The sequence below is a fragment of the Physeter macrocephalus genome, chromosome 1 (genome assembly GCF_002837175.3).
Source record: "Physeter macrocephalus isolate SW-GA chromosome 1, ASM283717v5, whole genome shotgun sequence".
Classification (NCBI taxonomy): domain Eukaryota; kingdom Metazoa; phylum Chordata; class Mammalia; order Artiodactyla; family Physeteridae; genus Physeter; species Physeter macrocephalus.
In genome coordinates, this window is record NC_041214.2 from 79,196,428 (window position 1) to 79,215,262 (window position 18,835).

The window sequence follows — 18,835 nt, forward strand, 5'->3', positions numbered from 1 at the left end:
GTGGGAGCGGTGGAAAAAATCAGCAATAGTTGGTAACATAATATTGTGTGTTTTTTTTGGTATGCTTGTAAGATCTCCCCCAAATAATTTGTTTTAAGTGCTCTCCATTATAAATGCCTACCAGTGTTTTGATGAGGAAGTCTTATCCTGCTGCTTGTTTGGAGCCTGCTGCAGGGGGCACAAGACTGTCCAGCTGCTGACGATGTCCTGTATTAATCAACCACTCATAAAACTTGTTTTCCACAAGTACCTGGAACTGCTTCCTTTGATCCCTAAAATTGCAAAAAGAATGTAGCAGTACTAATTCATATTAATTTTACTCCAAGTGATTATAAAATACTTTAATGGGATAAATGTTAAATTATTTCTAGTATGCATTTGTTCTCTCTGAATAACTGCTCTGTTCAGTTCTATACACTGAATCACCACCACCACCACCAAAAAAAAGATTGGTCAGATACAATTCCCTCTTTGTAAAAACTTATCAGTAATTATATATTTTGTTCTACTGTGGTTATTCACTCAACAGATATTTACTGAGGACCAAGTGATGCTGGGTAGTGTTCTGACTGATGAGGATAAATGTGTAAAGAGAAGAGAAATGGCCTCTGTCCGGGCAGGTTTGCACTGCATGATTCTAGAGGGCACCATTCACATTGTGACCTATGTAGTCTGTGCTCCTGTGGACTGAATATTCTAGTAGGGGAGATAGGTAATAAATAAAATAAACATGTATATGAACTTAAGTAGTTATAAGTGCCTTGGAGAAAAATAGAGCAGAGTAGGGAAATCAAGAGTATTTGGAATGCTAATTTAGAAAAGGATGGACAGAAGCCTAAGATGACATGTAAGCAGAGATCTGAATGAAGTGATGGATTAAGCAAAATAAATATCTGGAGAACATTCCAGGCAGAGGAAACAAAAAGTGCAAAGGCTCTAAAGTGAGAGAATATTTAACATGTTCAGGATAAGCAAGAGAAGAGAAGCTCCTGACAGCCAGGAGCTAGCTTAGCACCATGAGCTAGGCCTAGGTGTAGCTGGGATCTGGCCGGCTGCTCTTCTGTTGAACATAAATAATCCCATGGCACACCAACAGGGGACAAGGCCACTATGGGAAAATGCTAGATCAAGGCAAAAAAAACCTCATTCCGTAATCATATCTCAGGTCCAGACAAAAAACAAAACCATTATGCGGTCCAAACCACAAAAATGACCGAGCATCACCCTTTCCTGGCTAATAAGTGACTGCTGTTTCTTTACAATTATAGTTTTAGCCCCTTTATTCCTCTCCTCTTTAATATAAAAATTATTACAATACCAAATCACAGAATTACCCTCACTTCCAGATTGCATCCAACCCACAACAAAACCTTGCTTCCTACACCCCTCCCCCAAATCACCTAACAGCCAAAATCCAATTATCAGTTCTTTTAAACACGCTTTTATAGAGATGAAACTAGTTCTCTCCCTCCTTGTAATGAGTAATAAAATGCAACTTTATCCTACAGATACGTTCCTGGTGGTGTCTGGCTGGACGGCAATGACTAAGTAACACTATAGTATGGTGGGAGGGAAGTGAATGAGGAAAAGAATGGCAGAAAATGAGGCAGAGAGGGCCTGGTAGGTACTGTGAAGGTTTTATATTTTATTCCAAGTATGATGGGGACCCATTAGAGGGGACAGAGCAGGGAAATGACATCATCTAATCACTTTAAAAGGATGGTGTTGGCAGTTTCTTTTCAAATTATTCAATAATTCTTCTGTCTTCCCATGTTCCCAAGGTTAAATTGCATGCTTTTGCTGGTTTCTAGTGTTACCATGGATCTCATCACTTGAATATGCTATGATTCAGAGTCAATATTTATTAAATGCTTACCACATTCCAGATTCCACACATGTGTATAAGCTTTTCATATGTGTAAGAAAATCTAGCCATCTAAATACTAGCAGCATCCAAATAACAGAATTGCTTTAAAAGAACGTTCTTCCAATGATCCATTTTTATATCACATCAGTATAATGATTATATTATATATGACAATAGTTCACAGAAAACAGTAAAGACACTAAGAACCCAGGTTCTGGAACCAGGCTGACTAGGTGTGAATCCTGGCTCCTGTGTGACTTTGGATAAATTACTTAAATCTCTCAGTTCCTCAGTTTCCTCATCTGTGATAGGGAACTATTAGGAAGAATAAATGAATTAATACATAGAAGGTGCTTAGAACAGTACTTGGCACATAGTAAGTGCTCAATACATATTACCTATTATCATGGTCATCAGCACTATTCTGCTAAACTGAGAATGACTGATCTGTAGTATTAGTATCCTGGTGGCTCAATCCATGAGATACAAACCAGGTGGAATGTTTGTAACAGATAACAGCAGTATTACTACAGTCAATTCCCAGGTAAAGCCTGAGTTGTGACTGTTATTGATGTTTATATTTTTGGCAGGTAGCAACTGTTTTAAAGAATCTAAATGCAACTATGTAATTATATATTATATACTTCCTTCCTTAATCCATATGCCACAAGAATGCATCCAGAAAATACCATGGCTGGATCAAGTCTTTTTTCAACAATTTCTCTTAGAATGAAGCTAATTCTAACAGGGCAGGTCTCTGATATTGTGGGTAAACAATCTCACCCAGAAGATGTGTCTCACAAACTCATCACTAAGCAGGGTGCCTTACACTCACATTACTACACATGGTACAGCACACACCACTACAGTGTCTTACACACACATCGTTACTATAAGTTATCTTATTAAACTTTTATATCAATTTCATCAGGTAGAAAATATACTTTATATATGATATAGCTAAGAGCTAGACAGGTCAGATGACACATTCAATGTCACACAATAAGTGGCATGATCTGTACTAATTCCTGAGTCAGAGTACTTTCCACTACAATATAGACACAGCTATCCAAAGAACAACACTAATTTTAACACCTAATAAAACCAAGAGATCTAATTAAAATAAGCATTTTTCCTTACACATCAAATCACAGTTCTGGATAATCGGAAATAGAAACATTTTTAGAATGGCTAATTTTCCAAGATAATGACAACCAGAAGAAACAACAACAAACAAAAAGACTGATACCAAGCAAATGGAATCCAATTATTAAAGTAATAGTTTTTCTAAGTCTCAAGGACCAAGACATTATCAGAATATAGGATATTTCATGTAAACATCCTCCAAAAGAACTTGATACCCTTTTCTCAAACTAGCTCCAGCTCCCAAATGGACAATGCTGCAGAAGAAGCACCCCTCCATCTTTCAGTACTATGTTTCCTCTCCTAATACTTCTAACAAATAAAATTTAATTAAATACCAAAATACTTGTATAGACAATAATTACTTATTCTGAACATCCACTACTTTTAAGTTGTACATGCTATTCTGTCCAGAAGAAAACTGATCAAATGTTTCTAAACTGGGCTCCAATTTTTGGAGTCATCTTTAATTTTCTTGTCTTTTTTACAAAATCTTGCACCAAGTCCAGCCTCCTGTCAAAGTATTTCTGGTCTCCACCCCCTTCATCTCCACTCTAGTCCAGTTTCTTAGTCTAGAATATTGTAATATCACCCTGACTTCCTTCTTTCAGATCTAAGCAGAGGATCTTCATATGTGCCAATCACATTTTTTAATCTGCCATAGCATCTAATAAAGTGGTTTGCATATTGTAGGCATTCTAGAAATGTTCCTGAATAAATGAAATGGCTTTCATTCCATTGTTCAAAATCCTTTTATGGCTCCTATTACTTAATTCCACTTAAATCTAACCTTTATTGCCTGATATTCAAGATTCTACATAATCTGGCTCAATCTACCCATCCAAGTTTAAATATCATTATCCATATCCAGAATCTTGTTTCAGCAACTGATTTCCAGGATACCTGAAGTCTGCTTCTGCTTCCACATCTGCTCCTCTAGTGCTGTTAAAAGTATGCTGCCCAACCCTCACTTCTCCAAACTCTGCTCATTTTTCAAGGTCCAACACAAATTCTATTTTCTCCATAAATCTCTGACCACCCACACTGATGTTTTCTGAATCTTTATATATGGTTTATATATAGCGTGTCCCTGGCTTCTAGAGTTCAAAGATCAAAACCCTTGAAATAAAATTTTGTGGTGGACATAATAAACTATAACCATCTACTATCACAAGCATGTTATTAAAAATATTTTAGTACCCCCAAAGTAAAAAGTAATTTCAGAATAAAAGACAGTATTCTAAATTGACTAAATTTAGCATTATTTTAAAACACTGTACTTATTTTTCACCTTTTACCATAGATTAGGAAAACTCTGACAAAAACTGGCATTAGTCCATGGACCAGCATTAGGAGTCCACCCTTGCAAGTCTGCCTGTGGAGTGGTGGAGCCAGGAAACCTGTATTTTCAACAAGCTCTTTGGATGATCCTATGCACAATGCAGTTTGAGAACCACTAGTATAGTGCAGAGAAGTAAATTAAAAACTAAAACCAATCCATTTATGATTGACCTTATATATGATCTTTCATTCATTTAAGTCTTATATCTGCCAGTTAAACTTAAGCTACTTAAAAGAAAGGAGTCTAATACTTGAGTATCCACTTGCTCCCATCCCCCAACCAAACTGTGCCTGGAATACTGACCTTAGTGAAAGACACACTATGTCTTTTTGATTTCTTTAGCACAATTATAAACATGTGCAGATTAATTTGCTTTCCCACGGAGTTTTACATAAGACAAATTACTACTTTTAGAAAATACTCACTTTGTCAAACGAGCCTCCTTCACAGTTTTCTGCCAGGTCTGTATCTTCTTTTCTCTTTGGCCCAGTGCTTTCTGATATGCAGATGGAAGACCCCCAGGTATCTCTGTTGTGTCCCCTTCCATTTCAAAGGGAATAATAAACACATAGAATTCACATGGTGCTAAGAGTCGGAAGACACTTGCGCTGCTGTTCTCTCTGCACACAATCATGGGATTATCCCAATAGTTAGGCACTGTAGCAAGGCCAGTCCTGGCCATGTGGTCCTCCAGCATTGGGTAATGGGTATGAAAGGGGGCAAAAGTTACTCTCTGGTTCCCAGAGAGAATAAGTGGGCGTGTAGGCGTCAGAATGTGAAAGATGCAACCTGTTGTAGAAGAGATGGACAGACGATGGCAAACAGCAATGACTTTAACATTGTCACAGCTGTGGAGATGAAGAGCAGTCTGTACAGGGCCCAGGATGAAGGTGCTATTCCTGCACTTCTCAATTGTCACAGATCTGAAAAATGAGGTAAATTTCTCTGAATAAGAATACGATGAAAAAGATCTGACTACAATATTATTCTCTGATGGCAAATAAAAGGACAAATCCTGGTCCAAAGAAAATGTCACAACATCAAAACACTATGAAGACTGCTTACCGTAAGGGAGACAGCAGATATACAAAAGTCTCGTTGCAACGATGAATTTTTACATGTGCCCCCACCAGAGTATCTGAGCTCTTGGCCAGTGTCTGCTTGTAAACCTGGCTCATCACCACCAGGCGGTGCATCCTAGGGGCCACGTGAGTATTACAAGCAATCTTAGCTCTTTTGGTCGTCCCTTCAACTATTTAAGAAAAATATAAATAAATGAGATTGTTTCAAAGAAAAACAATCAACCATACAAGGTTACACATGTCTACATGTATACATGTCTAAAATTAGACACATGTGAGGTTTAAAAAAATGTTAGATTTGGGTGTTGGGTATGCTATATTATTCTCTGTGCTTTTCTGTATATTTACAATATTTCAAATTTTTTTGTTTTTAAAAAATGGTTAAACCTACAATCCATTCAACATTGCCTATAGATCTAAGATTTTTTCATGCCTACCCTTTAACTTAAGTAACGTGCCTAAGGCCATATGGCTAGTAAGTGGCAGAGCTGGCCCAACTCAAATAGTATCTTCTCCAACCAGCCTTAATTTATCATCCCAACTCTTAAATAATCTCTTTAAATTGCCATAATACTAATTCTGAACCCCTCCTACGTTACTTACCACATCATTCCATGAATTGTATTTGGGTTCACGTCTTTACTCCCAGGATCATTACTAACTGAGAGCACATCTTCCTCTCGAACATGATGCCTTAAACACAAACTCACCCTCAAGAAATCTGTGCAGGCTGCCCTCCTAACACAGTCCCACCATTACATCATTGCCTTCTCAGACTGTACTTCCCAGAAAACCATCAGGATACCCTTGTAAAGAAGATTGGCCAAATGTGGAGAGGTCACATAGTATGCTATTCTTCTTTTAAAACAATTCTTATTGTTTCCTTTTATTAGAAAAGTAATATATGGCTACTGTAGAAAAATTTTAAATACTAGTAGTAAAACAAGATAAAAATTATTTGTAATCCTACTATCTAACATGTTTTGGTATAATCCTAAAAGGACAGATGTCCTTTTTCCTCCAGTGCCTACCCTAACAACGTTTAAAAACTTACATATATTCTTTTACCAACATCAAGAATTATGTAGTATCTCCTGTATATTTGTAGGAGCCTTACATATCTGAGAATCTGAGCTCACGCTAGAGCAATAGCTTGGTTGCATATAACATACTTGGATCACTGTAGATGTTGCTCAACCATTTTCTGGTTTTCAGAATTATAAACATTTGGTACAAAACTGATTTTTTTTTTTTTTACATTTGCACGGAAACTATTTTTTCTTTACCTTTGAAACTCAGAGATTGTGGAAGTACGTTCTAGTTTTTTCCCATTAATTTTGCTTGGCCTTAGTACAGGTACCTACTTCTCTTTAAACTTCTATCTGGGCCCCTCTTCTCTTAAAACTTCTATCTGGGCCCAAAGAAGTCATACAGTACCTGAACCTATCCCTTTAGCCATCCCTGGACTATCAGGAATAGATACATTTGCAACCAACATGTAATTCTCTCTACTATGAATTTAAATTTCCAATTTAGAAATAGCTAGTCTGCTTGTGTCTGTGTAGCTAAAAAAGAACCTCATCTTTACACCAACTCTTTGAGGTTGTAACTATGGAATGGCCAATTTCTGGTAGGGTGCATAGAAAATAGGAAAGCTTCAAGCAAATGAGCATATGAGAGTGAGAGGGGAAAAAGAGTCAGAAAAGAGAAGAGCAGAGCAAAGAAAAGGACCGACCGAAGTTGGAGTTTCTACTAACTGCAACCAAAACAACCTGGACTAATGAATCAACTCTCTCAGACTGTTGCAGCCTTGAGAAAAAGTCATATACAAAAGACATGTTCCCTTTTTCTGTTTTATAGTAGCAATATTTTTTAGGTCTTCCACAAAAGACATGTGATCATTAATACACCAGAAAACACTAGGTTCCTTAACCTGTCATTCAATTTAATATAGATTAAAATATTAATAAATACCTTGGTGAGCCCAAGCCAATTTCTTCCCAGACTTGAGGCAAGCAGATATACCAAATGGATTCCCAGTTAAACAGGCTCTCAACCAGGCTTCCAGCTTGTAGAAAAAAAAGGCCTTAGAGGTCTTTGAGAAGCCACTTTCTGCATGCAGTGGTTGCCACAGTGCAAGTTCATAAAGTGGATATATCTTCCTGGCTCCACTCACTGTACCTTCAATAAGAAAGCTGAGTGCTACAACAGCTTCTCGAGAGACTAGACTACTATGGGTCGAATGAAATGATGCAGTGAGTTGTTCTGGATCTATAAGCAGTTCAAGGAGATCTGACAGATGATCACAGACAAAAGCTTGGTGACTGTAATCATTCCAGTTCTAAAAAATATCAAAAGAAAGCACTTTTAACAGAACAATGAGATTGAAACTCATTGTTTCAACAGAACAGTAAGACCTGAGACTTTTATATTTTAATTATTTTGTATTTATACTTTGCCTCATCCTCCCCAAAACATTTAAAGTGGCTATATAAACCTTATAAAGATTTTCTGTGCACGTAATAGGTATAAACAGATTCTCTCTCTACCTTAGATAATTCAAAAGTAATACTAGTAGCTAACCCTCAGTGTGTGCCAAGCACTGTTATACAAACTTTAACATATTTATAACTAGCAACAGTCTTAGGATAGATGCTATTACCATGCCCATTCTACAGATGAAGAAATGGAGATACAAAAAGGTTCAGAAACTTGCCCAAAGTCACACAGCTAGTATTAAATATTCTAAAAGTTTCAGATCAAACATAAAAATAACCACCTCAGACATTCATTTCATGAAGCACTAGGTTTTTTTAATTTACCTTCTCAAATTACAGAAGGAATTTCAAAATCTAATGAAACAAGGCAACTGATCTTACAGTAACCAGATTTAAGAGAAGTTATAACCTTGGGGGCTTCCCTGGTGCCGCAGTGGTTAAGAATCCGCAGGCCAATGTAGGGGACACGGGTTCAAGCCCTGGTCTGGGAAGATCCCACATGCCGTGGAGCAACTAAGCCCGTGCACCACAACTACTGAGCCTGCGCTCTAGCGCCCGTGAGCCACAACTACTGAGCCTGCGTGCTGCAACTACTGAAGCCCATGTGCCTAGAGCCTGTGCTCCGCAACAAGAGAAGCCACCACAATGAGAAGCCTGCACACAGCAATGAAAAGTAGCCCCCGCTCGCCGCAACTAGAGAAAGCCCGCGTGCGGCAACAACACCCAACGCAGCCAAAAATAAATAAAAATAAAATAAATAAATTTTTAAAAACAGAGAGAAGTTATAACCTTGGGAATAAGCTTTGAGTTGGCAGACGTACCTATAACTTGGCTTATTCATTTGACAGATGTGTGATATGAGCAGTGTTAAGTGATGAACTATGCAAACTAAATAAGACATAGTTCCTGTCCTCAAGGAATTCAGCAACTGTGTAATGAAATGACAATATAAACAAATAACTATAACACAGTGGGACGAGACCTATAGCAGAGATCTGTAAGATGTTCTATGAGCATGAGAAGAACAAAGAACTCCATCTGGGGAAAACAAATCTTAGTGGAGCGCTGTTTGAATAGATTCTTGATTGACGCTGGTAGTTACGCAAACAGATCAGGGAAAAAAGTATTCGAGGCCTAGGGAACAGCAACCAAAGGCCCATAGGAGTAAAATCACCTGCTGTGTTCAGAGAAATGGAAGTTCTGGGTGGGGCGTAGGGAGCATGCTGGGAAGTGGCAGATAAAGGTAAAATGGTAGGCAGGGACCAGTCACGAAAGGCTCTGTATGAAATACTAAGATATCTGGACTTTATTTTGTGTGCCAGAGACAAAATAAGCTATTTTGTAAATAGCTATACCATTTTTCTATTTAATAAACTCTCATTTGGACTCCAAAGAACATTTCAAAGCAGAGCTGTCCACAGCCTCACCTGCTCTTCCTCCCTCTTGCTGCATCTCCCTCCCCCACAGTAAGTAAGCCTAACAAGGCTCCAAACAGTACAAGATGAAAACAACAATGACAATGAGAATTCACTGATGGAGTTCTGACAGGAGATGGATACACGGATCTGTATTTTAGGAAGTCCAGTGTAGTAGGTGGGCTATAGATTAAAAGCAGGGTGACCAAGTAGGATCTAATTATAGAAATCAAAGCAAAAAAACCACAAATGACATTAGGGCCTATATAGAGGAAGAAAAAGGATAAATTTTTTTTTGGCTGCACCTCGAGGCTTGCAGGATCTTAGTTCCCTGACCAGGGATCGAACCCAGGCCCCCGGCAGTGAGAGCACCGAGTCCTAACCACTGGACTGCCAGGGAATTCCCAAAAAAAGGACAAAATTTTAAAGAGTTATTTTGAAGGCAGAATCAGTAAGACTTGACAACTAACTAGGTATGGGTGGTGATAGAGAGAACACGGGTGGCTGGTGGTAACTTTCACTGGAATGGGGAATACAAGATAATTCAAGTGAAGGGAGATTCTACTGTAGGGACATACAGTCATCTCCCAAACTGAAGTACAGGGAGACCTCATCAGAACTGGAACTGGAAAGCCATCTTGAACCTGGTTCTCTCTCAGGTCTCTCTGCATGTCTGTTCCATTCTCTTCTTCTACTCAGAGTTGCTAATCCCTCATAACTCCAGGTCACTCACAGATGTGGTAGCTATTCTGGTCCCAATGCCACATGAGCTACTAGCAAATACCTATCACCAACTGGGTAATTTCTTCAGTCCCTGGGGTACTGATTGGGCCAGATCATCATTTCAAATCAGACCAATTTCAAATACATACCTAGAATGGGTCATTCTAGTCAAGTGTCCATCCCTGGTCCAATAAGTTGCTGGGAGAGGTCATGCTATAGCACAAACTAAAGTCACCATATACTGGTGCTTATGATGCAACAAGTCTCATGCTATATATTACTGAATTCTCACAGCCATTCAGAAATAGGCATTATCATATCCATTTAGAGAAAAGAAGCCAAGCTAGAGAAGTTAACTGAGTTGCCTACAATCATGTGAAGTCAAATTCATTAACATTTGCAAAAATGGGAATGCTAGTAAGAGTAGAGTGAACGATTTGCCTGAAAATTATCTAAGTGATTTTTGTGTCACTGAAGGAACTGAAATCACTTCTCTATTTGATTAAGATTGCAAATATTGATTTCGTTTATAATTAGGAAAAGAAAGAAAAAACAAAACAAAACAAATCAAGCCAACAAATCTCTGGCTTATATAAGTAATTCAAAGTAATTTTTAATGAAGGCAAACTGTCTCCCTCACAAATTGTCCCTTTCAGAGAAAGAGATCATAATTTAAACAGTACCTTATTATGACAACTGGATTTTTCAGTCAGGTCAGGAGACTGAGATCTGTGTCTGGGACTAGGCCACTCTTCTCCAATCAAAGATGTCCTCAGGGAGACCTTGTTTAACTGTTGTATATATAAGAAGAGCAGAAACTGTAGGGTGTCCACTGAAAGCTGTCCAAGAAGAAAATAAATGATGAACACATGTCTTAAAACAACATCTACCACTATTAGATACAGTAACTAAGTAGATATAGTAAAAGAAATTCACAACAGTGTGCTGATCCTAAGAAGACAAATGTGGAAACGTTGCTAGCATTGGATATGTATGTCTCTGATACCCAGATGTAGGAGTTTCTAAAACTAATTAAACTGGAGTCACTTACTTTCTCAGAAAGCTATGTAGCATCTATGGCGATAGTCATTCTCTCCCAAAACTGATGAAGTGGAAAGGATGAAGTACATACTTTTTTAAAGTATATTATTTCAGAAGTTTAAAATTACAGTTAAAAAAAAACCTTAGTAATCTGAATGAACAAATAGATGAAAGAAAGGAAGAAGGAAATTTAATCAAGACAGAGGTTAGTTTAACCTGATCACAGACTTATCAAGAAAGTTCAGGATATCAGTGCAACACCTGAAATTGTACACAATTTTTTGGTGTATATGCATTTTGTGGGGAGTAGGCCTCAGGTTCTCATCAAATTCTTAAAAGGGTGTTTGACTTAAAAAAAAATACTACTGGTCTGATAGATGTTAAGTCATTTCTTATTTGAAGAAGGATGTGGTTTGAAGCTCATGATTATTCTCATATACCCATTCCCATACACATACAAGAGAGGCAAAAAAGTGAAGTAATACATCTGGGACTACAGCTATATTCACCCTGATTCCCAACATGGCTAAAAATCAGTATGCCTAGGGAACTTAAAAATATGGATTCTCAGGATCACCTAAACCTACCAATTCAATCAGCTGTCAATGTGGAACCTCATGAATCTATATATTTAAAAAAATTTTTACTTTCTTAATTAAACTTTTTGAAGTAACTGCAGTTTCACATGCAGCTGCAAGAACAGAGAGATCCCATGTACTTTTTACCCAGTTTCCCATCTTGCAAAACTATCATACAACAGCACAGCCAGGGTATTGACACAGATGCAGTCAGGGTACAGAACACTTCCATCCACACAAGGTTCCTTCATGTTGCCCTTTTATAGCCTTTTATTCACGTGGCAATCCAACACAGGGCATCTGGTTGGATGAGTCTCTAGGCTGCTGTCATCTAAGCAATGACTCAGGGACCTAGGCATCTTCTGTCTTTTGGAGCCACTATTATACTAGCTGCTCCACTTCCCACCCTACCTCACCCCTTCTTTAGCCTCTAACCACTTATCTGTTCTCTATCTCCATAATTTTGTCATTTCAAGAATGTTACATAAATGGAATCATATAGTATGTCACCTCTTGGGATTGACCTTTTTCACTCAACGTAATTCCCTGATTTTATACATACTTCCATTTAACAATTATTTGTTATATTATCATTATTCCTTCATATACCTGCCTCTCCATGAGCCTGTAAGATCTTTCTCTTTTTCATTTTTATATTCCTAGTAACTAGTATAGAAACTAGTACATAGTAAGCACTCAAAAAAATCGGAGCTTCTTGAAGGTTTTATTCATCTCTGTATCCACAGCACCCACTACTGTACCTAGCACATAGTAGGCACTCAATAAATGTTTAATTAATGAAAACTATAATGCCCTTCGCCTCCTGGTTGCTTGCCAAACTTTTTTGCAATCTCCAAAACCTAATTTAGATATTACACCATGTGGTAAAGACTGGCTAGATGCTAACTAAATGCCTTTCCTTCCTAAGCACACAATTAGATGGCATTTCCCAGCCTCCTTTGAAGTTGCATATGGTATAACTGGGTTAGTCAATGGAAGGTGGGTGGGTTTACATATACCGCTTTTAAGCTTCCCGAAAACTATCCCAAAGAAATGGAAGTGAAGGACTCAGGCCCTAGTGGGAATGGCTGTGGCAAACTGTATTTTATTTGCAATTGTTCACTTCCTCATTCTCCAAGAGGCTTACATGGCCCTTCCCATGGCCATGGGATTTCCCTCCCTCCTGTGAGGTAGTTTACCTCCCATCTTATTAATTTCAGGCATGGACATGTGACAAAAGCTTTTGGCCAATGGAACAAAAGTAGTTGTAGTTTATGTCACATCTGAGCAAAAGTTTTAAGAGGCATCAAGACTTTTCTCCTGCTCTATTACTCTTCCCTTCTAGCCCAAGAATAGACATGACCTACATAGAAGCTGTTTCTTCAGCCTGAGTCTCCAAATGGGCAGACACATAGAGCTACAGCCTGGAAAAGAGCCATAGCTAAGGTGCAGCCTAAATGTAAAATAAGCAAGAAATAAACCTTAGTTACTGTAAGCCACTGAAATTTCATTTTTGTTTGTTTTTAACCTAGTATAATAGTGGCTCCAAAAGACAGAAGATGCCTAGATCCCTGAGTCATTGCTTAGATGACAGAACCCTAGAGACTCATCCAACCAGATGCCCTATGTTGGACTGCCACATGAATAAGAAATAAACTGTTATTGCACCAAGCCACTAAAATGCTGGGATCACCTGTTACTGTACTAGCCTACCCTGATTAATATACTTTCTCTGTGAAGTCTTTCCCTATCACCAGAATTAATCATTCTCTTCTCTATTCTATTTCTGTACTTTATGCATACTTTTATTGCACATTCCACACTATTAAATAGCACTTTTAAAACTATAGTCGATTTACAATATTGTGTTAGCTTCAGGTGTACAGCAAAGTTATTTGGTTATACATATGTAATATATCTATATTCTTTTTAAAATTCTTTTCCATTATAGTGTATTACAAGATATTGAATATAGTTCCCTGTGCTATACAGCAGATCCTTGTTGTTTATCTATTTTATATATGGTATTTTGCATCTGTTAACCCCATACTCCTAAATTATCACTCCCCCTCTTCCCCTTTGGTAACCACAAGTTTGTTTTCTATGTCTGTGAGTCTGTTTCAGTTTTGTAAATAAGTTCATTTGTACTATTTTATAGAGCCACGTATAAGTGATATCATATAATACTTGTCTTTCTCTGTCTTACTTCACTGAGTATGATAATCTCTAGGTCCATCCATGTTGCTGCAAATGGCATTATTTCATTCTTTTTTATGGCTGAGTAATATTCCATTATATATATACATATATATCATATATATATATAAATATATCACATCTTCTTTATCTGTTAATGGACACTTAGGTTGCTTCCATGACTTGGCGATTGTAAACATGCTGCTGTGAACATTGGGGTGCGAGCACCTTTGCAAATTAGAGTTTTCTTTGGATACATGCCCAGGAGTAGGATTGCAGGATCATATGGTAGCTTTATTTTTAGTTTTTTAAGGAACCTCCATACTGTTTTCCATAGTGGCTGCACCAATTTACATTCCCATCAGCAGTGCAGGAGGGTAACCTCTTCTCTACACCCTTTCCAGCATTTATTATTTGTAGACTTTTTGATGATAGCCATTCTGAACAGTGTGAGGTAATACCTCAATGTGTGTTTCTTTTTTATTGGAGTATAGTTGATTTACACTGTTGTGTTAGTTTCTGCTGTACAACAGAGTGAATCAGATATACATATACATATATCCACTCTTTTTTAGATTCTTTTCCCACATAGGTAATTACAGAGTACTGAGGCATTATTTCATTCTTTTTTATGGCTGAGTAATATTCCATTATATATATACATATATATCATATATATATATAAATATATCACATCTTCTTTATCTGTTAATGGACACTTAGGTTGCTTCCATGACTTGGCTATTGTAAACATGCTGCTGTGAACATTGGGGTGCATGCATCTTTTCAAATTAGAGTTTTCTTTGGATACATGCCCAGGAGTAGGATTGCAGGATCATATGGTAGCTTTATTTTTAGTTTTTTAAGGAACCTCCATACTGTTTTCCATAGTGGCTGCACCAATTTACATTCCCATCAGCAGTGCAGGAGGGTAACCTCTTCTCTACACCCTTTCCAGCATTTATTATTTGTAGACTTTTTGATGATAGCCATTCTGAACAGTGTGAGGTAATACCTCAATGTGTGTTTCTTTTTTATTGGAGTATAGTTGATTTACACTGTTGTGTTAGTTTCTGCTGTACAACAGAGTGAATCAGATATACATATACATATATCCACTCTTTTTTAGATTCTTTTCCCACATAGGTCATTACAGAGTACTAAGTAGAGTTCAGTGGAGTTTTGATTTGCACTTCTCTAATAATTAGCGATGTTGAGCATCTTTTCATATGCCTGTTAGCCATCTGTATGTCTTCTTTGGAGAAATGTCTATTAAATAGCACTTTTTTACACACCAGCTTCCCCTACTGGTCTATGAGCTCCATGAGGTCAGAGCTGCTGTTCTACTCATCTTATTTTTTTTTTTTTTTTTTGTGGTACTTGGGCCTCTCACTGTTGTGGCCTCTCCCGTTGCAGAGCACAGGCTACGGACGTGCAGGCTCAGCGGCCATGGCTCACAGACCTAGCCGCTCCACGGCATGTGGTATCTTCCCGGACCGGAGCACAAACCTGTGTCCCCTGCAATCAGCAGGCGGATTCTCAACCACTGCGCCACCAGGGAAGCCCTCTAACCATCTTTGAATCTCAGCATATAGCAGACGCTCACTTAAAAAGAGTCAGGTGCTCAGACCGTAACATGTCAGCAGTTCATAAGCACTCATGTACCTCAATAGTTTTAAAGTCAATGAAAATATTTCCCTCTTCCAATTACAGGGCTTCTATAACATTACTGCTTTAAAAATAAGTGAATAAGGATTGCTAAGTAAGGACTAACTCACTAAATACTGCCAAACTGGAACTGCTAAAACTTAAATGGTGCTTTGGCATCACATGGTCATTAAAACCTTAAACTGCACAATGTACAGCTAGTACAAAAATTTTAAATAGTTTATTTCCCAAAGTAATTAAACACACATACACATACACATAAATCCACACCTGATTTCTTTGCTTTTCGACTTCATCCTCAGACATGCAGTTGGACAGAATCTCAGACCATTCCAGGCGCTCCTTCGGTGTCTTCACCGCAAGACTATCAAATATTTCAAAGTAAAGCCATGCCAGATCCTTAGCCAACTGCAGCTTTCCACACGCAATGTGCCTCCATGTAGACCAGGACAGGCGTGGGTAACCTCCCTCTGTGGCCCGGGTTCGCACATAGGTGGATATCTTCCTGAGATAGTGAAGACTGAACTTGGATGGAGGGGGGACCTGCAAGGCGCCCACTATAAAGGGTTCTGCTTTCACCCAGAGGAGAACTCCGGACTGATCCATATTATCTCTAAGGACATCTGTGTGAAAAGGCTTCTTTGCATACCTAGGAAACAAAGTTTCTTCACAAACTAATTTGAAATAAAACTCATTTACACATTTTCTTGTAAGGTGACCCCTCCCTTAACTGTTTTTAAATGTACTATGTCAATTTAAAAAGTGGATCTAGTTCATCAAACAAAAGCAGAATAGATTTTTGGTCAGATCTCATTATAATCTATTTGAGCAAGAAAAATATTGTGATAAAACTATCTCACTTGAGTTATTCAAAGTGGTTGTTCAAGGAAGAGTGTGTAAATGCATGAGGTATGAGATAGATGCCTGCTCAGGATAAAGAAAAGAAGAAATGGGAAAGAGCCATCCTATCACCAGAAATCTTGCTCTATCCTGAGGGGAAACACTAGTCAAAATAAGGGGAATAAAATTTCAAAGTCCAATCACTTACACATAGAGGATGACTGATTAAAGATCTGGACGTGTTAGCTGACCATATGAGCTCAATATGAAGCACTAGCACAGGATGGCAGACAAGAATGCTCAGGTAAACGTAGGCTGCAAAAATAGATCAAGGAAAGTCAAAGCATCTTTAGTCTCTATAACAGTGAACCTGCTCTGGCATATTCTACTGTCCTTAGTTCAGATGCAATATTTTTAGATTTTGTTTGTTCACTGTTTGTTATAACAACAATACATGATTTTTAGGAAATATTTGTTAAATATCTAAAAATAGAAGGGGAGGAAACTATCCACAGTCCCACCACCAAAGGGAAACTAGTTAATATTTTACTGTACTTCCTTCCTGTCTTTTTTTCTACACAGGTTAGATATTAGTTTTTGAATTGTCATAGTTGTGATAATACTATATAGTCTGTATTATTTTATAATACAATTCTGTCATATTTTAAAAGTTAATAGCACTCTAAATAAATGTACCAGTTTATTGTACATTGTATTGTATAAATAAATGTAACAGTTTATTCAACTGTTCTATTTTCAGACATTTCGTAGGTTTAAAATTTTTCACAAAAACAAGATAGGCAAAATATTGATCATTGTTGAAGCTGGATGATGAATACATGGGGGTTCACTTACCTATTCTACTTTTGTGTATGTTAAAATTTTCCACTAAAAAATGTTTAAATGTTTTCACTTTTATAAATAATGCTATAATTACCATCTTTCTGCATATTTCCTGCATTATGATTAATTCCCAGAGAAAATTTTCAGATGTGCATTTGTGAAATGAAGTAACTGAGATTTCTGAAGCTCCTGACATATATTACCATTGCTTTCCAAAATGATTATATCAAATTGTTCCATCAATTTGATTATATCAAAATGTTTTATTGCTATTATTATGTTTTTCATTTGACTTTAAGAAAATTGGGCTTCTTTTGGGAATTCTCTGTTCAAAAAGTAATTGACATCAATTGAGTGCTTACTATGTGCCAAGTAGCATTCTAAGTATTTCATGTTCTTCACCTTTCATCCGCACAACCACCTGGAGATACATATGATTATCCCCATTTTCAGATGAGAAAACTGAGGCTTAGAAAAGTTAAGGGACTTACCCAAAGTCACATACTTGAGTTGGCAGAGCCCTGGATTAGAATTCAAGTCTGTCTGACTTGAGAACTGTGTTACTTACAAACGTATTTTAGGAACCCAGTTTTGGGAGAATCTGGAAAATAGGAGTGAATCCAGAAGAGAATTACCAGAATGACTGGCCTTAAATGGAAGGCCACCTAAGGACCAGGTGTAAGATCATGGAAGCATAAACCCAAAAGAAGGGTGTGAGAGGAGAGATGGCAGCCGTCTTCCAAATTGGGAATGGCTTAACGTCCCTCTGAGTAACACCAGACGATGAAAGTTCTGTGAGGAAGATCTTAGTCCGCTCCAAAATGAAAATAGGCTGCTCTGTGAGGTACTGACCCCTGTCCCTGAAGTTAGCAATCAAAAGCCAGAACCTGGGGATGAACCCTCTATTCTAACCACGAAACTAGAGAGGGTTAAATTCGTTAACATAAACTGGGGCTCCTTCCCTCTTCAAAAGCTCCCCTGGGATGCGCTGGGATCCGGCTTATTCAGGCAGGGAGATCGGCGTGAGGCCCAAGGCGGTCCTACCGAGGCTTCGCCGCCACCTCGTCCGCTCTCTGGGGTAGGACGCGGTCCAGTATGGGACTCTGGGTGGGCCGCCCGAGCGCGCCCCGATCGCACTTCGGGAACCGAGAAGCCACAGCTGACAGGGTCCGTAGAGGACCCAAGACCTGGCGAGCGCGAAGGCGGCCTCCCCACTCCGAGCCCGAGGCGTGATGGTCTCCTCCCTCCTTCCCTGGCACCGGCCTGCGCGCGGTTACCTGTGAACATAGGGGCCAACCGGCCGCACCTCCCAGCGCGCAGCCGCGCCTCGCCCGCCAGACCGGCCCGCGCCCGCCGTCCACCCACTGCGCAAGCGCAAGGCCTCGCACCACCGAGAGCTGGAGGACAACGTTGCTAGAGCGGCCCGGTACTTCTTCCGCGGTTTGGGAAACACTTGGCTGAGGTCTAGAGTCCTTGATGCTGGAACGTGGAGCCAGACCCTGCCGCTTTGTGGTGTCCGCCTTTCCACTCAGGGTATTAGGAAGTTTTCCATTGCTCCACAGAGCTGTGAGCCACTAGCTGCTGGTAAGGTCAGCACGC

At 38.7% G+C, this 18,835-nt stretch overlaps 1 protein-coding gene across 1 annotated transcript; it reads right to left on the reverse strand.

Moving 5' to 3' along the window:
- Positions 1-142: 142 nt before the first annotated feature.
- TBCCD1 (TBCC domain containing 1) lies at positions 143-16,679 on the reverse strand. Its single transcript, XM_028492028.2, has 7 exons — positions 16,602-16,679; positions 15,824-16,202; positions 10,754-10,909; positions 7,409-7,775; positions 5,418-5,604; positions 4,778-5,275; positions 143-272 (listed from the first exon to the last, which is right to left on the reverse strand). The coding sequence occupies exons 2-7, from the start codon at positions 16,157-16,159 to the stop codon at positions 143-145; spliced, it is 1,674 nt and encodes a 557-aa protein (XP_028347829.1). The 5' UTR covers positions 16,160-16,202; positions 16,602-16,679.
- Between the last annotated feature and the right edge of the window lie 2,156 nt (positions 16,680-18,835).